A 15437-nucleotide genomic window follows, 5' to 3' on the forward strand; every position below is an offset into this window, starting at 1 on the left:
ATATTTATTAGTAGTGACTGATTGCTTCTCAAAATGGATAGAAGTTTTTCCATTGAGAAATATCAAAGCTAGCACGGTGGCAAAAGTCTTTGTAAGCCAGATAGTATCTAGGCAGGAAATGCCATTAGAAATACATACGGATCAGGGAAGGAATTTCGAATCGCGAATGTTCCAAGAGTTATAATTTTAGGAATAAAGAAAACTTACACTATTCTTCTTCATCCACAATCCAATGGTCAGGTGGAACGACACATCAGACTTTGTTAAATTATTAATCTAAATTTATTTCAGAAAACTAGAGAGATTGGAACAGGATGATCATTGGGCTACATGTTGCAAATTGAGCTACTGACATATCAACTTGGCGACCGAATTTTAGCTAGTGGCGACATATAGCCAATTGGACTACATCTTTATTAGGCTATCTTTATCTTCATTTGTCACACATCAAACTGAATCAGTATAGAAATCAATGGTTGCGTTCAGCAAACACAAGTTGTGCAACTGTTGAATAATTTGTCAATGTGGTCTAAATTTACTAACGATAAAAGGATCTAACGGTAAAAACTAATAATCGACCGCTCACTGATCGCTTTGTTCCGTTGAACGCATCCAATGAATGTATTTAGAAGCAATTGAACTCAGTAACAATTTAATATGACTGGCTAGATCTAAAAGTAAGAATCAATCACACAATAGCAAGACTTCAAAATTTGTTTTGTAAGTCGTCATTGGTTAGAAATAGTAAATTAAAAATAAGTTTTCAATGTAACAGTTGGCATCGTTGACAACACTTAAATTCAATCGACGATCAGCTCATATCTACAAGGCAAAGCATTGTTTTTTCGGCAGATTTTATTGTATCGATTTTAATATACATCGAATAAATATATTTTCATTGAAATTTGCGGTAAAACTAATCAAATATTATCATATATTATACTAATATTATCAAAGATTTAATTATATATATTATGTGCAATGGGAAAATATGCAAAATATATGAAACACTACCGTTGTGAATGGGAGAAAGAAAATATCTTTAAAGGTAAATTAAAATTTATAAATAATTTTTAATAAAAGTTACTTAGATTAATGGTAGAAAATGAGACGTAAGTCCTTATGGATGTAAGTACTGAACAGAAAGATTGCCATAATAGTCATAATCGTAGTTCTAAGCGTAAATGTACATATTTAGTTGATCTTTATGTCTAACTTCTGATTACGACTACGACTATTAATCTAATCTTTTTACTCAGAGTCTCGTTCTCTGCTATCAGTTTTATTATTAGCATGTAAACAAGGTTAAATATATTTAATATTATTAGAGTAATAAGCTCCTAATAGTAATATATAATATAATAAAAATAAGCAATCAAGAAATTTAATTTAAAAATCACTGCCTTCTTGAAGATTTTTTTATGTTAATGTTTTAATAAATATATTTGAATTTAAAACCTTATTTTATACTTATTTGGCCTTGATTGCTGATATTTTTCTTTTATTAGGATGACTTTGTCGAGCACCAGAACATTTAATGGCAGGACATAGAAAAGCTTATTGTAAATTATGTTTGGTTCCTTTACGAACTCACAAATATGATTTAAACAAATGATTTAAACAATTTAATCACAAAAATGCGTAAAGAAAAAGCATTAGCTTTAAATTTAAAAAAACAAAAAACGCTTGATAGATTCAAATAATTATAAATTACTATATTTTTAGATTTTATTGTTATTATTTATATAACTAAAAGAAGTGTATCATAGGTATTTTAATAAAATCAAAAGAAAGTAAACAAACTGATATGAAACTAGCATTATATATTGCAAATCATAATTTTATACGAAATATTGATCATTTAAGTGAAATGTTACAATTGATTGGAAAAGATACAAAATTGGAAGATCTTCGAATACACAGAACAAAATGTTCGAAAATAATATTACATGTTATTGCACCGGAAATGCTAAAACAACTCATTGATGATATAGGTTCAGAAGACTTTTCTGTAATATTACATGAATCAACAAATATACCTAATCATTAAATATATGGCTTATTGTGTACGATATTTTAGTAAAAAACTTAATAATATAGTTACTAATTTTCTTAGCTTTAGTGAAGTTACTGCAGCGACAGCTGATCAGCTCTATAATAATTTTACAAAATTTATTACTGAAGTTGGACTTGACTTAAAACATCTTATAGCTATTGGAACTGATGGTGCAAGTAATCTTTGTGGAATCAATCATAATTTATATTATTTAACACTATTAAAAGATAAAGTTCCAAATTTACAATTTATCAGATGTTCTTACCATTAAATTTGTGTTCTGCAAAGGCTTGCACAGAATTATCATCAAATCTAGAATTTATATTGCGAGAAACAAGAAATTGGTTTGTTAACAGTCCTCTTCGTCAACTCAAATCTTCAGAAATGTATGTACAAATAAATAATGGCAAGCAACCATCAAAACTATCTTCTACTCGCTGGTTAGATGCTGTATCAGTAAATGTAAGGCAATGGAGTGAACTAAAAGAATTTTTTCAAATAGTTGCAAAATCATCAGCAGATAAATGTTATATTGCTAGAATTTAGCAGAAATGTATGAAGATGATTTAAATTTATTTATTAAATTTGTATTTTCTTTTCCTTGATGGAATTCTTAAACAAATTGCTAATATAAATTTAGCATTTTAAAGAACGAATACCGAATTTTTAAACCAAGCTTTTTAAAATCTCTCGAATTTTCAAATGCTTCACCTAAAATGTTTCATCAGACTGATATAGAAATTGTAAAAAAAGCTGACTCAGATTTTGAAAATTCTCTACTTCCTTTGGACTTCCACAGATTTTGGTACAAAATTTTCATCACTTGATGCTAAGAAAACTATTTCTCTAAACGCCCTAAATATTATGAAAAGAATTGTAGCTTTCATTATTTGACTCTGTGATGAATTAATTAAAAGATTACCATCTAACCTGGCTATTATTGATAAGTTTTTCACCAAAAATATTTATCTCAAGTCTCTATTTCAATAAAAGATTTATCATAGGATTTAGCAGGTATTTTTATTATATTAAATGTCATTTTGAATTATTTGTAATGAATAAATTAATTTTAATTTACAGCTACGACTGTAGATAAGGATGCAATTGAAGAGCAATGGAGAAAATTAAGAACACTTAGATTATATGATATTTCTTTATATTTTGATGAAAATGTTAATATAACATTTAAAATGTCATCACAAAATGTTAATATAACAAAATTTTGGATTGCTGTTTGGAACATCAAAAATGCATGTGGAGATAGAAATTTTGGTGACTTAGCTTCGTTTGCCATTCGCGCATTATCTCTGCCTATTAGTAATGCTGACGTGAAAAGAGTTTTTAACATCATGTCTATCGTGAAAACTAAAACACGAAACAGAATGTTATTACCAATGCTTGTGGCTATAATGTGCATTCGCATTCATATGCGTGTATTTGACATATGCTGCACGAAATATGAGATTACTGATCATATGTTTTCCTTATTTAATAATGATATTTATGAAAAATCTTATAATCGATCATAATACAATCAAAAAACATGATGTCATTTTAACAGAAGCAATAGATCTTATGGAAAATAATTAAACTATTTCATATGTAAGAGTTCTTATATAAGAGTTCTTATATTGTTTATAATAGTTTATGAGTATTTTGTTATGAATATTTTATGTATTAATACATATTAATACATATATTCAGCAAAAATAAACACATAAAAATAAATTCAATCTTTTGAGATTAATACTTTATTTTGTGTGTGTGTGTGTGTGTGTGTGTGTGTGTGTGTAATATTATTACACTTTAAATTTAAATTATCATTTATTTATAATTTTTAATGTAAATAATGTTTGTAATTGGAAAAATTTTATTATTTGTATTGAAAACTTTCTGTTTACATACACATATTTATATCTATAATACACACACACACACACACACACACACACACACACACACACACACACACATAAATAAACTGTATATATAAATAATATATATAAACACATATATATATATATATAAACACATATATATATATATATATATATATACAGGCTGTTTCATTTTATATATATATATATATATATATATATATATATATTAGGTGTACAAAAAAGTTCTGAGCTTTTTTTTGTAAAATTCAATCTTTATTCAAAAACAAACAAAAAAATATTAATCAGCGAAATATTCCCCGTTCCCCGCATCAACGACCTTTTGCCATCTTTCGGATGGTAGCTTGCGAATTCCTTGATGATAGAAGCTCACCGGTTTCGAAGCGATAAAGTCATCAATGCATTTTCGTATCTCTTCAAATCTCACGAAATGTGTATCAGCCAAATGATGCTGCAGCGACCGGAATAGATAGTAATCGAAAGGCGCCATGTCTGGACTATACGCCGCGTGCGGGAGAAGTTCCCAACCTAACGCAAAGATATGGTCCTGAGTCGCTTTCGCAACATGTGGTCGACCATTATCATGAAGCAAGATCACTTTACGACGTCCTTGACCAGTAAATGGTTTCTTTTCTTCTAATGCATCGCTCAATTGTTGTTGGTAGCGGTTTGCTGTGATTGTTTCACCCGGTTGTAACAACTCGTAATACAACACACCTTTCCAATCCCACCAGATACAGAGTAAAACATTCTTGGCGTGGATATTGGACTTTGGCGTCGATGTCGAAGGTTGACCAGGGTGAACTTAATTTTCTACGTTTAGGGTTATCATAAAGAATCCACTTTTCATTGCCTGTAATGATTTTGTGCAGAAAATCTTTTTTTCGGAACTTTGAAAGCAAAGTGAGTGCAGTGTCACGCCGACGATTTTTGTTGTCTTCGAATAATTCATGCGGAACCCATCTGCCTTCCTTCTGAACCTTTCCCATCATATGTAAACGTACGGAAATGATTTGCTGCGTAACGCCAAGCTGTTCTGCAAGCTCTTTTTCAGTTTGCGCAGAGTTTATATCCAGCAGTGCTTGCAATTCGTCCGTTTCAATCTTTTAAGGGCGTCCAGCGGTTCATCTTCAAGACTGAAATATCCTTGGCGAAATTTTTGATACCATCTTTTACATGTAGTATGACTTACAGCGTTCTCTCCATATGCAGCACAAATCATTGCAGTGGCTTCAACAGCATTTTTCTTCAGATGAAACGCGAAGTGGATGGAAAATCGAATATGCTTTTTTATTATTGCCATCGTGAACACTACTGATTTTTGAGGTTATATGCATCAAACGCCAAACCGTATTTTAGAAGGCCAAATGTCAACGCTTTAAAACCGCAAAAGGGCAAGAAGATATATAAAATTTTAAATTGTTATTTCAGTTGTATGAAATCTAAAGCTCAGAACTTTTTTGTAATATATATATATATATATATATATTGCGCCGTTTACCGACCACTGCACGATCCGTGCTCCCGCCTGTATATCCCGCACTGCTCACCTTTGCGCTGCACTCTTGCTTGCTTATATGCTCAAATGCTTATATGCTCGCACGATTGTACGCTCACGTTTGTAAACTCCCGACATTCACTTGTAATCACGATCGAAAGCAGCACTCTTCTATAAAAATACGCACGCATACGCTTCGCACCATCCTTTGTATGCTTGTACTATAGACATATGAAATATATAGACCGAGCATAACCTGCCACTTTAGATAAGGGGATTCTGATATATGGAACAAGGGGCACTCGTCTGACATCGATTCATTTTGAGTACTCAGTAACACTCTTATTTTATTTATGTTTATTTATGTTTTGTGCTCCATTTGAGTAACGCTAAATAAAAGTAGTTTGAAATAAAAATATATTAAAATATAACCTAGACAGCACGCATGTCTAAAAAATGTTTAAAGGATGTCTTATAAGAGATGTCTTTAAAACTTTACCAAAGACGTCATAAATACGTCTTTTAGACATGTCTTGAGAAAGACTTCTTAAAGATGTCCTTTTGAAGACGTTTTTAAGATTATATGACGTCTTTTTGATGTCTTAAGACATCTTTTCTAAGACATATGTTCTTTAACCTCAATTTGTCATCAATATAAAAATATAAAATCATTCTAAATGACAGTTCCAAACATAGTTATTTATATTATCGACTGTGACATTTATCGAGAAGTGACTACGTATTTATTAATTGTAATAAATGACATGACCAATTTCGATATAATGTAACCTATAAAAATATAATAATCAGTTTATCTAGTACTTCAATATTTTATATTATTATATTAGGTTGTCGGAAAAGTTCGTGCCGTTTTGGAAGTGAAAATCAAATTGAAACATTGAAACGTTTATTCAATCCATGATATTCTCCATTTTAATCGATGATCTGCTGCCATCGTACCGACAATTCCATAATTCCCTTCTCGTAAAACTTCTAGGACTTCTGAGCAAAAAAGTCATCCAGCTTTTTGACGTCCTCCACAAAAATGAATGATTTTCCCTGAAAATTATTCTATAAAGTGCAAAACAAATGTATATCCAATGGAGCAATATTGAGAGAATATGGTGGCAAAACATCCTTAAGCGTAGTTTTTAATGAATCTGCAAAGATGTATGTGGTGTCGTGTTATCGTGATGAAATACAACACCTTTTCTGTTCAGCAATGCCGGCCGCTTTTCTGCAATGGCGCGCTTCAATTTCTCTAATTGGGCACAGTATTTATCAGAATTGATGGTTTTGCGGCAGCAGCTCGTAATAAATTACTCCAAACTAATCCCATCAAATCGATAATAGCACCTTTCTCCGATGCAGCTTTGGCCACGGTTTGGGCCGACTCGCCGCGTTTTTGCCATGACCGTTTTCGCAAGACATTTTCATATAAAATCCATTTCTCATCCCCAATAACCATGCGGTTTAGGAAATTGTCGAATTGGTAACGCTTCAGCAACAAATCACATGTGGAAATTCGTTCGATGAGATTCAGCTCAGTTAATTTATGCGACACCCAAACATCGGCCATCCCCAAGCGTTTCAAATGGTCGGCGATGATTGAATGGTATATATTTAAACGTTCTGCAATCTCCCGCTTCGTGAGATGTCATTCGATATCATGGCCAAGAGTTGATCATCGACATCCGCCAATGTCCAGAGCGAGCAGCATCGGTCACATCCGAATTTCCAGAACGAAAACGCGCGTATCACTTTCGACTTGTGCGTTCACTAATAGCATTTTCTCCATACACAGTACATATCTTTCGACGAACATTCACAGCGTTTTTGCCTTTCTGATAATAATATAATAAAATGTGCCGAAAATGTTCTTTCTTGTAGTCCATTTTTACATGATTGCAATACATACACAACACAATTCCGTGCAATTAAAATATTTGTAAAGTGTTAAGCATAGTGTTTCCTTCCAAATGATATATAGAAGTCATATCATCAATTTACTTCATATCATTATTATTTATATTGCCAACGTAATCTATCGGAGAAACGGCATGAACTTTTCAATAGGTATACTAGGCCGGTTCTAACCCAGGTCCTCCGAGGGGGGTGCGGGTGTGCGGGGGGAACGGACGGCGCGGGGAAGAGGGGAGGGGGAAGTCCGAGGCGGCGATCCTTTGAACTGAGCCGCGGGGGGAGGGGGGGGGTAGATAAGATAGTAGGTGAAGGGGGTGAAGGTTTATCTATAAACAAATAGATAAACAAATAGATAAACAAGAAGATAAATATATAGATAAATAAATAGAAAATTGTGACTCGAAGGACATGACGTCACAAGGGGGGGGGTGTAGTGAAGAAAGACGAGGTGAGATAAATAAATAGTAGGATAAGATAGCAAGGCGATATAAACAAAATGGGCGGCGAAGATGATATAAAAAATTGCGCGTGGACATGACGTCAGAGGGGGGAGGGGGGTCGCCACCGCCGCCGCCACCGCCGCCGAGTAAAAAAAATAAATATCTCTCTCTCTCGTATTATCTCTTCCGTTGCGGCTCTCTCTCTTATGGCGAATGTTATTTTTTTCTAATTATTTTATGGTGGGGAAGAAAGAAATGAAAGAAATACATGTTTTTTGCATATTACATATGTTTATATTTTTAAACAAATTGAATACATTTTTAAGTGTGAAATTTTTTTATTCACATGTTTTTTTCTTATACACTAAAAACTAAAGCTAACAGCTCGCAATCGACGAGTTGACGTCTATCGAATGTATCGCAATCGCGTATCGCGTTCGGCACTTCCTCGGGATCTGTTACAACAGACGCGATGTTGGAGAATCGCGTATACTTGGTATCGATCGTATCGACGAATCTAACGAGTCGATCGAACGTCACATCGATACATTCGTCCAGATCAAACATACGGCGCAGGGTCGATTCGATCATCGTTACGCGTACGTTCAAAGATTCAAGACGTACGAGTGTAACGTCGTTCATCAGACAAATTCTGACGGTTAACGGTCCGACGCTTATAAAATTGTCTTTGTAATCATTTCGCAGCAATTTATAGATATTCCATCGCTGCTCGTAGAGTCCCTTCTACGTTTCGAGAGACAGTATCAATTCCTGTCCCCGATGATCTCCCAGAGCGATCTCCACGTAGCTCGGTGGACCAACGTTGATTCCAATTTCCAGAAATTTGTAACCCGTGGCCGTCAGAGTGTAACGTCTGCTCAGTAAGCGCACCGCGCGACGTTCCACCGAAATACTGTGGAAATTAAATATATAATATTGCACAATATTGGAAAAAAGAGAAAAAAATAAAAAAATGCAGGTGAAACTTACGCGTTACATTCCTTCTTTTGTTTTTCGCCATTGTACGGTGCACTGTTTCCTTTGGCGGAATACATTACGTGTTGTTCGAACGATGGAGGAGCGGAGTACCTTTTTTGTCAGATCGTTCGATGGAGGAGGACTGATCGCGTAAATTTTTTTGACATGGCAAACCGTTAATCCCCCCACCTTCTCCCCCCTCCTTTTTTTTCTAAGAATTTCATTGTTGCAATCAAACATGTAGTGACATGTTCGCAAAGGAGCGCGATGGCGTTCAAATTTTGTTTTCTAGGAAGAGCCCGTGAAAAGATAGCTCTTCGTAGAAATCGACGTACGTGTCGCGGCGTGTCAAGAGAGAAGCGCCGATACTCCGGTTACTATAAACAAATCGGGGAGACTTATGATGGTTTTTTTTCGCCGAAGTCGGCGTACGTGTCGCGGCGTGTCAAGAGAAGCGCCGATAGTCCGGCTGCTATAAACAAATTAGAGAGAGACCTATGATGATGCTTCGACAAGGGACAAAGAAATTGTCGATGATATATAATGGGTCATGCGGTGTGCAGGATCACAGTAGATGGAAGTCTAATGTGTGTGAAAAAATAGTTGACGGTGAAAATGGATAATGTGTTAAATATAGAAAATGTGTTTAATATGGATGAGGAAAACTTTGTGAATATAGTGGACGAAGTGTTTGAAAATGAAGAAGAAATAGAGATTGACAATATTGACATTGATATTGAAGACGAAGAGCACGCATTGTCTGACGATAGCAATTACGTAAGTGATCAAAGTGATGACCTTACGGATTATGCAGAAAAAATTGTTACCCGTTCGGAACTCCTTGCGTTGAATAATAATAAAAAGTATTGTTCAATACAATTTTATTATTCAACGGGTGGTGCATTAACTCTGTGTGCCGAATGCATGGTTCGTCTGGCGGACACTGACATTGGAGTATTGTATGCCGTTAGGAAGCACGAGATAGATACTCTCAATGCGCTAAACAGCCGATTTTGCTCCAATTGCCAACAGTCCGTCTGTATGATAATGCCATGCAACATGTGCCCAATTTGCACAAATTGAAAAAAAGACAACATTGTGAACGAGGCATATGCAAGTGGAAGAGTGTGATGTGATATAAAAACAATATGGAAAGATCATTGGAAGAATTAACAAGTTCTCCGTTATGGGATTCAATCTCTCATCTATCAGTGAACGTGGCGGTGTACTTTATAAAGAGACACTATACCTCAACTCCCCATTTCCCGATTTCTCGTCCAAGAGTTAAGGGACGCTACAATTCGACTCTCTGCTTCTCCGCTCCTTCTGAGAGAGCGGAAATAATTCTGGAAGCGTGCACATATTATCATTATAGAGGACACGCATACAATATATTACTACCTCTCTCGCGGCAAAAAGTAGCAGAGATAATTCCAAGAAGCGAGGATAATCATATATGGTTGTTCTATTCCCATCAATCTCCGGACAGAGCGGAAATACAACGCTTTGTATACTGGCTTCGAGTTAAAGCAGCTATAGAGAAAATAAAAAAAGAAAGTAAAAAAAATGTAAAATTGTTTTGATGAGACAGTATAACAATTTAAAAAAATCACGATTTTGCAATATGGAACACCTAGAGCAAGTGGAACGCGAGCTGCTAGAACAATGCAGCCAAGTCGCTACTTTGGTGGAGTGTTTCGCGTGGTTGCAACGATGCGATGAGTGTATCGAACAACTCGAAGAACTTAGTCGTGTTAAGCGTCCTCGACTCACCGTTGCAAATAGACAATCTGTGGTGGCGAGGATCGCACGACTCGCGGGTGCAAAAGTACAATTAGAAAGACGTTTCGTGCACGTTGGTGGCGAGTACGCGAGCACCAGTAGAGACAATGGATCTCTCGTTTGGCGCGAGATTGATACGGCATTTGAAAGCCGTATATTGACTGGTGCGGTGATCAACGTGAACTATATCGAGCCGCGACAATTTTTGGAAGACGCTGGTGGTGTAGTGCTCGAACGAGTGCGAGACATTATAGAAAGACACGATAATGTAAAAGTGAACACCGCGTTCAACGGCGAGTTTGTGACGGGCGATAAACGCGCCAATAAAAGTATAAACACTAAGAATAGTGAACTCTTTCGAGTGTCAAATGTGGATGAATGGTACGAGCAGTACGTCATTGAACCTACGTTGGCATCGCTCGAAGAATTTCAAGAACGCGACAGTGGATGGGCGCTATCACGTATATTAAATTTGACTATTAATGTTAATAAATATAATCCCATGCACGCGGGGTGTTACATCGAGTTACCGCGGGAAATTATGTTAAAGCGAGCGGTAATTAACGTGCAGTCAACGGATAATGCGTGTTTCGCATGGTCAGTGGTCGCGGCCTTGCATCCGGTCGAAAGGCATACAAATCGGGAATCATCGTACCCGCATTATACGACAGTGTTAAATTTGCAAGACATTACGTTTCCGATGACGTTGAATCAAATTAAGAAGTTCGAACATCTCAACGAAATCTCTATCAACGTCTACGGTATCAAGGAAAAGGAGATTCTCCCAATACATCTGACAACAAAGAAAATGGAGAAACATGCAAATTTGTTGTACGTGCAGGATCCGCGCGACGACAACGCGGGGCACTTTGCGTACATCAAAAACTTATCCCGTCTTGTGAGCTCGCAACTAAGTAAAAAAGAACACAAAAAATACTTTTGTGATCGGTACGTATGCACATTTTTTAACAAAATATGTAAAATATGTAAAATATTTTATAATTGTTAATTTAAATGCTAAAAATACTAAAAAATTATGTTTTCCGTTTGCAGATGTTTACATTATTTTAAGTCATCCGAGAAATTGGAATCGCATACGGTGGATTGCGAACGGATGAACGATTGCGCCATCCGACTTCCGAATGAGGACGACAAGTGGCTCGACTTCAAGAACTACTGCAACAAAGAACGACTTCCATTCATCGTCTACGCAGATCTTGAGTGCATACTGCGAAGGATGGAGCCGCAAAGAGAAAACACGTCGTACACATATCAACAGCAACACAAGGTATTTAGCGTAGGATATTATGTGCGATGCTCGTACGACAATGCGTTATCGGCGTATCAATTTCGTCGCGGCGAAGACTGCGTTGCATGGTTCGTTCAACAACTCGAAAATTTGGCGCATCAAATAAAAATTTTGTTATCCGCGAATGTCCCCATGGAAACATTATCGAGAGATCAGTGGGAGACATATCGTAGCGCAACGCGTTGTCACATTTGCGAGAAATCATTTGCGTCGGACGACACGCGGGTACGCGATCATTGCCATCTTACCGGTCGTTACCGTGGTCCCGCGCACTCAAATTATAATCTAAATTATAAAGATTCATATTGCATTCCCATAGTATTTCACAACTTATCCGGTTATGACGCGCACTTTATCATCACGGAAATAGCTACGGCGTTCGAAGGCAGGATCGACGTGCTGCCGATAACAAAAGAAAAATATATTTCGTTTACAAAACACGTTCAAGATACCACCGAGAGATCAGATTCGCGAAATTGCGTACGCTTGCGGTTCATAGATTCGTACAAGTTTTTAAATACCAGCCTTGATAAATTAGCATCTTTTCTAACGAAAGAAAAATTAAAAATTTTACGTTCCGAATTTTCCACGGTCTCAAACGAAGATTTTGATTTGTTGACGCGCAAAGGTGTCTTTCCGTACGAATACGTGGATGGCGCGGACAAGCTGCAGGACACGCACCTACCATCGCGCGAATCGTTCTACAGCTCGTTGACCGGTGACACAGTGTCGGAGAACGATTACGCGCACGCCGCGAACGTCTGGCAGCGATTCTCCATCCGAACGCTCGGCGAATATAGCGATCTATATCTCAAGACCGATGTCTTGTTATTGGCCGACGTTTTCGAAAATTTCCGCGAAAGTTGCGTCGCGAGTTATGGACTCGATCCCGCGCATTACTACACATTGCCAGGTTTCACGTGGGACGCCATGTTGAAACATACGCGCGTAAAATTTGAGTTGCTCACCGACATCGATATGGTTATGTTTATCGAACGCGATATACGCGGCGGTCTCAGTCAATGTTCCGGCAGATACGCGCAGGCCAATAACAAGTACATGCATTCGTACGACCCGTCGAAACCGTCATCATACCTTATGTACTTTGACGTAAATAATCTGTACGGATGGGCGATGTGTCAACCGCTGCCCTATGCCGAATTTCGATGGATGGAAGACGTTGAGAACTTTGACGCGAGCGCGATCGCTCCGGATTCGTCTACGGGTTATATTCTCGAGGTCGATCTCGAGTATCCGCATCATTTACACGATCGACACACTGACTTACCTTTCTGTCCGGCGCGCGATAAACCACCCGGCACGCGGCAGGATAAACTTCTCGCGACGTTATACGATAAGAAGCGGTACGTCATCCATTATCGCAACCTGCAGCAATGTACGCGCCATGGTCTTCGTATCGCAAAGATACATCGCGTACTACAATTTGCTCAATCCGCCTGGCTCCGCGATTACATCGAACTCAATACACACTTTAGAACGTACGCGAAAAACGATTTTGAGAAAAATTTGTACAAATTAATGAACAACGCGGTATTCGGTAAAACAATGGAAAATGTGCGCAATCACGTCGACGTTAAACTTTTGACCAAATGGGACGGACGGTATGGCGCGGAGGCAATGATCGCGAAACCACATTTCCACAGCCGCAGCGTCTTTGCGGAAAACTTAATCGCCGTCGAAATGCGTAAACTCGAGGTAAAATTCAACAAGCCGATTTACGTGGGTATGTGTATACTCGACATATCGAAAATCTGCTTGTACGAATTTCACCACGAATACATGTCACCGCTGTATCGCGAGAAATGTAAGATCATGTACACCGACACGGACAGTCTCGTATACCACATCGAGTGCGATGATGTATACGAGGCGATGAAACGCGATATCGCTAGATTCGATACGAGCGATTATCCGACGGACAACGCGTACGGGATGCCTCTCGCGAATAAAAAAGTACCCGGTCTAATGAAGGATGAGAATAACGGTGCGATAATGACGGAATTCGTCGGACTCAGAGCGAAGATGTACGCGGTGAGGGTGGGCGGCAGAAAAGACATTAAAAAGGCGAAAGGTGTAAAGAATAACGTCATAACGCGAATAATAACGTTCGACGATTATACGCGGTGCTTGAACGAAGAGATCGAAATGACTCGTCGCCAGTCGTGTATAAGATCCAAGCTACACCAAGTATACACGGTGTCCGAGTCGAAAATCGCTCTGAGTCCGTACGACGACAAACGATACATCGTACCGGATTCGACGGAGACGTTACCGTGGGGACATTGGCGGATTCCATTGTAATATATATATATATATACATGTTTATACAATGTACATACATTTTTATATTTTTTATATAGTTTATATGTATGCATATATGCACGTATGTATGTATGTATGTATGTACATACCTATGTATCATATCTATGTATGTATGAACGTATGTATTCTTGTAATTTTATACGATACTGTTTTATACGATACTGTTTTATATGTAGTATAGATGTATGTATTTTTTGTAGTTTTTATATGTAGTTTTTACAATAAAATTTAGTTGTTCAAATTTATTTTATATATACTTTATAATAGCAACCGAGATCCTGCTTGCTGAGGAATTAGCTTTAATTCTCTCTTCGATTTATTTAATTTATACTCGGCTTAATACATATGTTCTCGTAAGTTACATACATGTATAGTTTAAAAAAAATGTAATGGAAGAAAAAAAATAATAAAAACTCTTTGTATACATGTATACAGTGTATATTTATTTTTTAATACATTATAAAAATAAAAAAATGAATTAAATCACACTGCTTTTGTTTATCCATGAGTTATGCGATCTATCGAATCCCAGCCACTTGACGTAAACCTTGTCTCCCTTCCTGCGTAATACTTTCTCCACGAGATACACGTCCGGATGAGTCGCGCGATGCAATTCGTGCTCGTAGAATGCGCCCGCGACCGATTTTCCGCGATAATCCTCGAGCAGATAAGTTACGGGATTAGTATGCTGCACTTTAACGATCTTAAACACCTCGGTGGTCCAATTTGGCGTGTAACCTTTTTCGAAAAGTGTCTTGTACTTGCTCACGCGTACCGATTCGCCTACTTTGAATTTTGCTGGACCTGCGATCTTTATCGCGCTGTATACCGTATCCAAGAGTCTTTTGGCGATCGCGGGAGTTACGTCAACGGGTCGCATGCCGATAGTGCGATGCTTGCGCGCGTTGTAATCTGACACGAGACGCGGTAGCGCGTCGACCCACTTGTAAGTGCCGTTGAGCGTAAACATCTTCCACATGTCGTTCTTAAGCGTGCGATTGAATCGCTCGACGATCGATTTCAACACCGTATACGTGGAATAATGATTAACGTTGTGTTTTTTCAAGAGTTGTTGCACATCGGCATTGTAAAATTCCTTTCCCATATCCGTTTGCAAGTTTCTCGGGCATCTTCCGCTCTCTCGAATTATCTTAGCGATAGCGTTAGCCGTCTCGCTTCCGACTTTGCTCTTGAGCGGTACGGCCCAGGC

General features: G+C 37.4%; 1 protein-coding gene and 3 pseudogenes across 1 annotated transcript; all 4 read left to right on the forward strand.

The window, feature by feature from the left end:
• The first annotated feature begins 1122 nt into the window (after nt 1–1122).
• LOC148937297 (uncharacterized) lies at nt 1123–3151 on the forward strand (annotated as a pseudogene).
• LOC148937298 (uncharacterized) lies at nt 2921–3683 on the forward strand (annotated as a pseudogene).
• Nucleotides 3684–10341: 6658 nt separating this feature from the next.
• Nucleotides 10342–11493, forward strand: LOC148937299 (uncharacterized; annotated as a pseudogene).
• LOC148937300 (uncharacterized) lies at nt 11477–14335 on the forward strand. Its single transcript, XM_089073441.1, has one exon. The coding sequence runs from the start codon at nt 11612–11614 to the stop codon at nt 14204–14206; it is 2595 nt and encodes an 864-aa protein (XP_088929567.1). The 5' UTR covers nt 11477–11611; the 3' UTR covers nt 14207–14335.
• Nucleotides 14336–15437: the final 1102 nt, after the last annotated feature.

Source organism: Pogonomyrmex barbatus, unplaced genomic scaffold (assembly GCF_055798465.1).
Source record: "Pogonomyrmex barbatus isolate J1 unplaced genomic scaffold, ASM5579846v1 scaffold15, whole genome shotgun sequence".
Taxonomy (NCBI): Eukaryota; Metazoa; Arthropoda; class Insecta; order Hymenoptera; family Formicidae; genus Pogonomyrmex; species Pogonomyrmex barbatus.